The 10,722-nt window shown below is 38.4% G+C and overlaps 1 protein-coding gene across 1 annotated transcript; it reads left to right on the forward strand.

Annotated features, from left to right (window-relative positions):
• The first annotated feature begins 7,242 nt into the window (after positions 1-7,242).
• Positions 7,243-7,424, forward strand: LOC123576024 (keratin-associated protein 19-7-like). The gene has a single exon (XM_045437059.1). It carries the CDS (start codon positions 7,262-7,264, stop codon positions 7,409-7,411), a length of 150 nt encoding a protein of 49 aa, XP_045293015.1. The 5' UTR covers positions 7,243-7,261; the 3' UTR covers positions 7,412-7,424.
• Positions 7,425-10,722: the final 3,298 nt, after the last annotated feature.

Genomic DNA, 10,722 nt, shown 5'->3' on the forward strand with positions numbered 1-10,722 from the left:
TTTCTGAAGTTTGACAGGTAGAATGTGGCATTAAACTAGCATCAATCTCCTATCCATGCGAAAGAGTCATCAAGCAGATTCCCAGAAGGTCAACCTCTAATATATTTACTTTGACATGTATAATTAGATACATAATATTACAAATTTAGCATGATACTGTTTTCCTAATTCTCTTTGAACCCCTTCTGACTCATACATGTGTGACAACACTTATTCCTGATGAAGTTCAGGAATATTACTAATGATTTCAGGGATTGAGTTAAACATATTTGAGATTGTAAGGTTAAGAGACTGTATTAGTTTTATCTTGCTGCTTAACAAATCACCACAAATTTATCAGTTAAAGGTTTTTTTTTTCATGTTTACTTATCTTGGAGAGAGAGAGAGAGAGAGAGACAGAGAGAGAGAAGTGGGAGGGGAGGGGCAGAGAGAGACACACACACACAGAACCTGAAGTAGGCTCCAGGCTCTGAGCTGTTAGCAAAGAGCCCGACATGGGGCTCGAACTCATGAACTGTGAGACCATGACCTGAGCTGAAGTCGGACGCTTAACATCACAAATTTCCTCATTTAAAAGAGCACTCATGTCCTCACGCCCCCACCTCTCCTGTAGACCAGAAGTTTGGCAAGGTGTTGTTGGGTTCTCTGCTCGTTGTATCCCAAAGCTGGGCTGAGTTCTCACCCGGGACTAAGGAAGAATCTGCTTGTTGAGAGAATCCAGTTCCTGTGGTTGGAGGATTGAATTCCCATTTCTATGCTGGCTGCCAGCAGGGGGCTACTCTCAGCAATGAGATGCCACCTACATTTTGTGGCACATGCCCCACCCACCCCCCACTACATCAAAGTCATGTCAAACCCTCCTCATTCTGAGTCTGTTACCAGCCAGAGAAAACTATTTTTACAGGGCTCATGTGATTAGGTCAGGCCCACCCAGATAATCTCCATTTTTTTAAGTCACCTGTGCTACGTATGAAAGAGCCTAATCACAGTAGAAAAACCTATTATATTCACAGTGCTGAAATAATACAGGGCATGTATATCAGGAAGGGGTAGATCTTAAGGACCATCTTAACCTGCTACCTAACCAAGTGACATGTTCTCATGTTGCCCTGAGCAACCACTTTCCACCTCTTTCAGAGCCAAGCCAAAGCTTTTAAATGGTGCTGCTAAGAGTATAACTGATCAGCACAGACCTAAATGATCTCACATCTCTCATGCAACCTTCCTCTCTTCTCCCTCTACTTTGTTCCACTTCAGGGAACATGACCCTCAAGGAGCCTAGCATGACCCATATCAGGGCACCCGTGTTTTTGGTTCCCTCTGCCTGTCTGCTCTTCCCCCGACAGCTACATGGCTTATGAAAATTCACTTATCTGGGATGGGATGAGCCTTCCCTACCCATCTACCATTTCCCTACCCCCAGTGGGTCATTGCATATCTCCCACCTCTGCTTTATATTTTGTTCTCATTTTGTTCTTTGTTCTTATTACTATTATCACTATGAAATATACTCTTTTGATGGATTGATTGATCGGCTCCTGTCCCATTAGAATGGAAGGAACCTTTAGGAAGACAGGCTTTTGTCTGCTTCGTTTATTACCTTGAAATGTGCTTCCCAGTGCCTGGAAAAAATGTGGAACACAAAGTAGCCACTCAGTAAATATTTGTTGAATGTAGACAATCAGTCCCTTTTGTTTATGGTTGTCTCCGCCACTAAAATGTGAGTCCAGGGGAAATGGGGAATTTGTTTTTCTTTTACTACTTTATCTTTAAGACGAGTAAGTAAATGTTCTCTATTATTTGTCCAACGAATGAATGAAAATTAATTTGAATTTGAGGAAAGAAGAAAGAAGCTTGGCTAAGGTATGAGTCCAGGTTCCTGGCTTGCATAACTGGTGAATTTTGAAGCTCTGTGTCAAGACAGGGAAGAGAAAAAACATTGAGTGCTCGGTGCGTAAAAGGTTAGATGGGCAGCGTTTTGTTTTGTTTTAAAGATTTTATTTATTTATTTTTTTAATGTTTATTTTTGAGAGAGACAGAGAGCAAGTGAGGGAGGTGCAGAGAGAGAGGGAGACACAGAATCTGAAACAGGCTCCAGGCTCTGAGCTGTCAGCACAGAGCCCGCGGTGGGGCTTGAACTCACAGACCGCGAGATCATGCCCTGAGCCGAAGTCAGACGCTTCACTGACTGAGCTACACAGGTGCCCCAAGTTTCTTTTTTTTTAATACATTTTTCACATATTGAATCTGAAATGGATTTCAAAGCAAATAAGTGTGCCCAAGAGACAGAGAAGGCGGGGAGTGGCTAGGATTGCTGCCTGATGGTAACTGTCTGCTTTGTGAAGTACAACTTGGGCCAGAGCAAGAGAATGGGAGTCTGTTTTGAAAGACAGACAGACATTTGACATGACTGTGGGGAATCGGGGAAGAAACGAACTTGGGCACAGAGATGGATTTATGGGCAGCAGTGAGGGCAAAACATTTGTATTGTGTTCAGTTTTATGATTTTTTTTTTCTGTTTTGGCCATGCAGAATAGATCTAGTATAATTAACTTGCTAATATACTTCACCACTTATGTTCACTAATGACTTCTTCTTTAAATGCAAAGCACATGCGTGGGCGTGTAAAACATTTTTTTTTTCCAGCCCTGCTAAGACATACTCTAATGTTAAATCTAGTCATTGGCGGGGACGTTCCTGCAAATACTATGGATTGTATGAAGGGGAAAAGAATCAGCAAAGAGATGACATTTGGAAATTTAAACAACTACGGTTCCTGAAAGCAGAGAGAGAGGGTGTGTTTTATTCACTGGCGTGTGCTCAAGACACAGGACCCCTGTGGACCATATTAGGCAACTCAGTAAATGTTTCCAGAGGAAAAATTTGCAGTTTGATCAGATACAATATAAACCTGAAATGAGAAGTGTGTTTTTCTACTGGCCCTAACTGGCAACTCTAAGGCCCACTGACATTCTGAAGAGAAAGATCGGTAAAGAAGAAGGAAAAGGAATGAAAATTATGAAAATGGAAAAAAAAAAAAAAAAAACAAGGATAAACTAGAAAACACAGTTTTCAAACGCAGCAGGATGAGGCCACAATCAGAAGCTTCTGGTTCAAAGAAACAAATTATTTTGTTTGTGTCAACTCCTTTGAAAGTATCAAGAAGTGACAATAGAAAAGCTGTGGTCTTGAGGGAAGAGAGAGAAAGAGACAGAAATCCACATGGTGCCCTGTAGTTATTAAACTAAAGGACTAACCAGTCTTCCAAGTCAATATCCAATGATTATGTTACAGATTGTACCACAGGTAAGATAACTGCCTAGACGTCCGGACAGAGCTCTTTGCTCATTTTATTTTCAATTCTTTTTTTCCCCCACTCAAATTATTAGTTATATATTGCTCCTTTTTATTCATGCTTTAATATCTATCTCTTATTCTGGAATGCAGTATCCATAATGTTCATGGGCTGGCTTTTCTGTTTTACACTGAGTATATTAGGGACTGAAATGTAGTAATCACCAGATAAATGTTTGTTGAATAGATTAACGACCAAAAGGTTGTGCAGGCTGCCTTTAGTGAGCTAATACTTCCAATAGATATTTTAAAGTAAATAGTATTATCTTAATCAGCACTCCTGGTGGGGTTGCTAGAGAATTAAGAAAGGTTGGGGCGCCTGGGTGGCTCAGTCAGCTAAGCATCTGACTCTTGGTTTTGGCTCAGGTCATGATCTCACAGTTTCATGGGTTTGAGCCCTGTGTCAGGTTCTGTGCTGGTAGCTCGAAGCCTGCTTGGGATTCTCTCTCTCTCGCTCTCTCTCTGCCCCTCCCCTACTTGTGCTGTCTTTGTCTCTCTCAAAAATAAATAAACTAAAAAAAAAAAAAAAAAAGAAGAATTAAGTAAGGTTAATTTAGGAGTAGCATGCTTTATTTTACTAAGCCAACCAATTTTAAAAAGAAATATTTCAAACATTTGTTTTAATTTATTTTAAAAAGTAATCATATTTTTTTTCCTAAATAGGTTAAGTATTTCTTGTTTGAAAGTTAAATGCTTTTCTCTGAAGTCGTGTTCCTTCTGAAGGCCAAATGACTTTACCCTTACCTAATGGTAGAGACAGGATTGTATAGTGAGTAAAAGTAAAGGCTCGTTAACCAGAAAACTGATTTTGAAACTCACATCAGCTACCGATTAGTTGTGTGACCTTGTGTTAGCAATCAAACAGGATGGGAATAGTACTACACAGGATTGTTATGGGGTTGAGCTAAAACATATAAAGGACTTCAAATACTACCTGGCCTATATTGATCCCCTGGTAAATATTTGTATTATCATTGTTTACTTTAAAATGATAGTATAAATTCTGTAGACGAGGTCAGTAAGTATCCTATCTAGTTCTTTTCTAGTCAATGTGTACTCTCTGTGGAGAATCATCCAAAAGATTTCTTCTTCAGGATTGTCAATGAAAACACTGTGCTAATTTTGAAACAGTTTACAAGTTCTTGCACTTGTTTGGCAGTTCTTGGGAGTGCGATGAAATAAGGCTTATATATGATTACCTTAACAAATTGGCTGATATCCAGGGTCTATTGAATTGAACCACATTTTGAGGGAATTGCATTTTCCCCATAGCTCCTTGCAGTTGCTGTCTGATTATTCGATTTTTCCACAGTTGTTTCAAAACCACAGAATAAGGCTGACTTTTAAGTGAACACATTTTAAAAATATACATCGATTAAAAAGAAAATGAAGAATTGTTATAAGAAATCAAAGGAGCCTCTAACACTGATACTTGGCAAAATCTTGAGATGTGAACACAGAGGTATCTTGGAGCGATAAAAGATGGGGAGAAAGTTTCTTTTCTTTGACAACCAGCATGAGTCCTAGGTGATTGCGAGAGTCTGGTCCTTTCTGAGGTGGGTGGGAAGCGGTGCAGGCTGAGGATAAGACGAAGAGACAGATCACTTGGTGTTTCATGTACAAATACAGTTTAAGGCTAGAAGTAGGCTCCTCCTTTAGGACTTACATAAAGCAGAACACAGGAGGTAGTTCCTAGGTTGAACCTTGTGATATCTTCTATTACTAATGTCCTTTACAAGGCAAATACCTGACTTTATCTGGGTTATGACAGGATTGAAGAGAATAGATTTTTAAAATTTTTACCTTAAATTAGGGGCGCCTGGCTTAGTCGGTTAGCCTCCAGCTTCGGCTCAGGTCATGATCTCACGGTTCGTGAGTTCAAGCCCCGCATTGGCCTCTGTGCTGACAGCTCAGAGCCTGGAGCCTGCTTTGGATTCTGGGTCTTCCTCTCTCTCTGCCCCTGTTCTGTTCACGCTCTGTCTCTTTCTCTCAAAAATAAACGATAAAAAAATTAAAAAAAATATTTTTCCTTAAATTTTATTAAACCAAATTCTGCTAGTGTAAACAGACCCAAAAAGAGCAGTTCTTTACCATTAATAATTCTCTTCAATTGGTACATTGCAAAGCTCCATCAGTATGGAAATAATAAGCCATTTAATCACATTGTACTATTAATAAACTAGTAGGGGGAGCAAGCATAATAAGCTTAAATGAAGTCCAAAAATCATCTATACACTTTCTGATATTTGAATATTTTGAGCATTTTTTTCAGCAGAACTAACTACATAAACGTGCTAATTGGTTTCATGTCACTTGCATTTATTCTAATAATAGTGGGAATAAACAATAAACCACAAATATGAGGCAGCACTGCACCTGGGAGATTCAACTCCCTCACCTGCAAGCATAGCCTCAATTTCAAATTTCTCTGACAAACTAAGGTTGAATTGGAGCACTTAGGGTTAAAGATGTGGTATATATAATACGATGGAATATTACTCAGTCATAAAAAAGAATGAGATCTTGCCACTTGCAACAATGTGGATGGACCAAGAGGGCATTACGTTAAGTGAAATAAGTCAGACAAAGATGAACACCATGTGATTTCACTTACATGTGGAATCTCAAAAACAAAACAAATGAACAAACAAAAAAGCAGAGACAGACACATATACAGAGAACAAACTGGTGGTTGCCAGAGGGGAGGGGTGGGCAATGGGCACAATGGGGAAAGAGGAGTGGGAGATACAGGCTTCCAGTTATGGAATGAATAAGGCATGAGGACAACAGGCTCAGCATAGGGAATACAGTCACTGAATTGCGAGAGTTATATGGGGGCAGACTGTAGCTACACTTGTGGGGGAACATAGTATAATGTACAGACTTGTAGAGTCACTATGTTGGACCCTGAAATTAATGTAGCATTGTGTGTTGACCATGCTTCAATAATTAAAAAAAAAAATCATTGTTGCATAATTCTGTTGTCTGACTTGTAATTTCTCATTGGTTAAGAAAACAAATAAATAAAGGACACTGACATCAACGGTGCCCCAAGTCTCTTTGAATTCTGAAATCCTCTGGTCCCATGATAATATGGAATTCAGATCCTGAAATAAGAATGTATTCCTGGGCAGAGAGCTATTTATAATAATCAGCAGGAACTCTTTTTTTTTTTATTCAATCTTCAGCGGAATCTACCAGGCAGGCTTACTCTACCGTGAGACATAATGCTTGAGGCATTCTTTTGACTCCCAGTTTGTGGCTGTTCTAAAAATTAAATATCATCCTTGCGCCAGGAAACCTGGGTCTCAGCTGACTTTAAAAGCACATTGTATTTAGATGTACATCACAGTTGATTGCCATTGTCACAGGACTAGTATTTCAGGGAATGATTCTGGTTCACTTTATGTGAATTCTTGGTAAAGAAGACACCCTTGGCTTAGAAAAGAGTCAACAGGCATGCATTGTCAAAGGAAAAGATACAATTAGAGGAAAGGATACAATTGTCAAAGGAAAAAAAATGCAATCTCCTGTGACGCCGAGTTGAAAAATGCCTGAAGCTACAGAGATTTGCTGACGGGAGGGGAAGCCAAGAAACCCAGAGTATGACGGTTATAAACACAATAGCGTCTTATTAACAGCCCAATGTTTCTCTAGGCATTCAAATGAAGCAGAAAATCAGGCCTGTTGCATAACTTTTAAATAACTAAGTGACATAAACAAGCGGAAGACACGGTTTGGTGTTAGGAAACAAGATGGTTGACATAGTTTCCAAGTAATGTGTTCTATCATATGACATTCAGAGGTGTGGCCTTGTACACCCCTCAGCGTACATATAAATGTCCCTGTGCGGTCACAGTCACAAAACCGGCCCACGATACCGAGCCACACTCACCACCCTGACACCATGAGCTACTACGGCAGCTACTGCGGAGGCCTGGGCTACGGTTGTGGAGGCTTCGGCGGCCTGGGCTGCGGCTGTGGCTGGGGAGCCTACAGATATGGCTGCTCTCGTCCGTGTTACTATGGAAGATACTGGTCTTCTGGCTTCTACTGAATAAATACTTGAAAATTTACAATTTGTGCGCTTGTCTCTGATTCATCCAGACAATTGTATTTCATAACCTCGTACTTTTGTTTATCCTGTCTTGAGACTTAAACTGTTATCTGGACCCCCTGGTTTCTGACAATAATGTGATGAAAACTTGATTCAGTACATGTTTCGTTAGTAATGCTCTTCAAGGATCCCCTTCTGTGTAGCATGGAGAGTCATTGTACCCTAGCCAGGCTTTGCCTTTCTATATCTGGTATCTATAATAATCTTTTTCTGACAGAGTAAACGTGTTTTGAGCTTCAGTTTTGTTTTCTTTCTTTCTTTTTTTAATCACAGTAAATTTGCTGCAGTGCACTAATATAATCATCAACTATGGCAACATTTGCTTCTTCCATCTAAGAAATTTACCAATATACTTTATTTTGTGACTATCTCTTCTCCTTCATCTTATCTCCTTTCTCATCATCTTCAATATCTACCTTTTCTTCCCTACCAGAAGGTAAGAATTCTATCTCGTTGGGTTAAAGAGGTTCTGTGATGATATTCAAACTTAGGTTCACTTTTAAAATTCATTTCGCCTTGGAAATTATCTTAACCCTAAAGCAAAATAATAAGGAAATACTTTAGTTTGCATGCAAATTATTTGAGAATACTTGAGAAAATAAACACTAAGGAATGATATCAACATATTAACAATTGGTAAGTCTAGGAGTTAGGTATATGATATTGGTTGTAATATTTATTCTTCTTTCTTTTGGATACTTTGAAAATATTTCATAAAATAAAGGTGAAAACCATTTATCATGGCCTATAATATACATTATCATATTAAATTAAATTTAGGAAAAATGACCCAAGAAGGAAAAACATCTGAAGAGTTCTATATCTTGCATATAAATTGAATTCACAATTAAAAATCTTGTCAAAAATGCCAATTTCAACCTAGATGGTTTTATTGGTAAATTCTAAACACTTTCTCTTCCAAAGAATAAAAAAAGAGGAAACACTTCCCTACTTCTTTTTTTTTGAAGCTAGCAATATCTCAAAACAAAAAATATTATCATCAGCAGAGAAAATTACAGGCCAGTGTTTCTCGCTAACATATATGTACAATTCTTTAGAATATAGAAGCAAATTTAATATAACAACATATGAAATAGACAATACATCATGGGCAAATGAGTTTTATTTGAAGAGTATGAGAAAAGTTTACCATTAGAAAATTATAAACATATGCCAATATATTAACAAAGTAAATGGAAAAGCATTATGTCGTATCCATAGATTATTTTAAATTCCCAGACTGTTAGTTTCAATGTCCTTGTTATGTTTGAGTCTAGTTCTGATGATTTTCTCTTCTGCGTGTGTTTTTCCGTGCCTTTTGACATCCCTTGTACTTTTTTGCTGTTGTTGAAAGTCAACTGTGTTTTATTAGGTACTTGGGACAGAGGCAAAGCCTTTAGTGTGAGAATTTATGTTAATGTGGTTGGGAGTAGGGCTGTGTTAAATGTTTGTTATAGCTGTAGGAGCTGCAGGTTGGCTTCCTTTTGACTGTAGACTTTCCTAAGTAGTTTTCTTCAAAAGGAGTCTGTGTCTTGCGGCTTTTTCTGCTATAATCCACTATTATCCTGGAGCGCCATTGGAATCATGATAAGATTTAGGCAAAAGAGTCATTCTGTAATCTTAGAATTAAATCTCTGTCTCTTAGTGGATAGTGTCTCAAGGTTGATATTCACAATTGTTTCTTCAGTTGGTACAGCCCTTACTGTCTTCCTTGGATGTAGGGCTCCCTGTATATTTAATTGAAGTCCCGACCCCTGTAGACTTGGGTTTTTCCCTCTTTTAGATACAATAGACAGGCTGAAAGGGATTGGAGTGGAAGTAATTCCCTTTTCTCTGGTGCATTAGTTTTTGTTATGGAGGAGGTTTTGGATGTATTTCATACTGATTACTCTTTTCTTTCCCTTCTAGAGCCATAATGGGATCTTTCTTGCATCTTTATCCTGAAAACCGAAGGAAATTTGGAGATAAAGCCCAGTAAAGTGTAGCAATCCCCTTAACACCTTGGTCCCTTAGTCCTAAGAATTTATTATTTTCACCTGATTGGCAATTTCTTAAAATTCTCATGCAAGCTCTTCCTTCAGTCTGTGATGACAGGGTCTTCTGTCCCAGGTAAGCAGATCTAAGTTGTGATTCTAAGAAGCACTCTGTCCAGACTCAAGGAGGCGATTTGGTCTGAACTTCAGTTACCTGGTGGGTCCAATGAAAGTCATTAATTTTTGGGTTTTTTTTTTCCCTTGCTCTTTTTGTTCTAAAGAGGGGAGTGATGATTTCCAGTGCTTTGCATGCTGGAACAGAAACCAGAAATAGATAAAACGCATCTAAAAAACAACAACAAAAAAATAACACTTAACAATCAATATGCTACTTGTTGGCAAAATACTAAATGCTTTCTTCCTGAGCTTGGGAAGACATTTCTTCTTCCATCACTTCTATTCATTATTGTCCTGTGGTTCCTAACAGTTACCACTAGGCAACAATATTAATGAGAGCAGTAGTAATAATAAGAGCAATAATTAATCATTGGAAAATGTTTAATTTATAAGACATTTATTATTTCCCCGGTATATTTAATTTGTAAAAATTCATTGCATTTCTACTTATGAAGCATTAGAAACAAAATTTAAAAATCAATGTAGTTTCCAGCAGCATCAAAACCTTAAATACAGAGTGGAGAGGAAACGATTAATGGGAAATCTCTCACATCTTCTCCTATGGCCTCTAGACACATGGACTTTAGTGGCTAAAAATGAAAATGAATGGAGGAGGGTTTTGAATGGATTGTTCTGTCCAGTAGATGATGGTGCTAGGAGTGCTTTTCGCAGTGTATATATACCTGGCTTACCTAGGTAGATTACTATAAATAAAACCCAAATGTTCTACTGTTCTGTGAAAGATTGGAAGTTAGCTATGTAGCCAGATGAAGCCTATGTGAGTAGCAAAGTTGAGATCTTACATACCCTATATCTTGTTTAAAAACTTTTTTGAGGTTTATTTATTTTGAGACAGAGAGAGAGAGAGCAGAGGAGAGGTAGATAGAGAGGGAGTGAGAAAATCCTAAACAGACTCCAAGCTGTCAACACAAAGTCCTGCATGGGGTGGGGCTCAATTTCAGGAACCCTGAGTTTAAGACTTGAGCAGAAATCAAGAATCAGATTCAACTGACTGAGCCACCTAGGCACCCCACCCTAAATCTTATTTAGCCCATGTTAACTGAATCTTTATTCCCTTAGTTTTCCTCACTTGGAAAGAAA

The sequence above is a fragment of the Leopardus geoffroyi genome, chromosome C2 (assembly GCF_018350155.1).
Source record: "Leopardus geoffroyi isolate Oge1 chromosome C2, O.geoffroyi_Oge1_pat1.0, whole genome shotgun sequence".
Classification (NCBI taxonomy): domain Eukaryota; kingdom Metazoa; phylum Chordata; class Mammalia; order Carnivora; family Felidae; genus Leopardus; species Leopardus geoffroyi.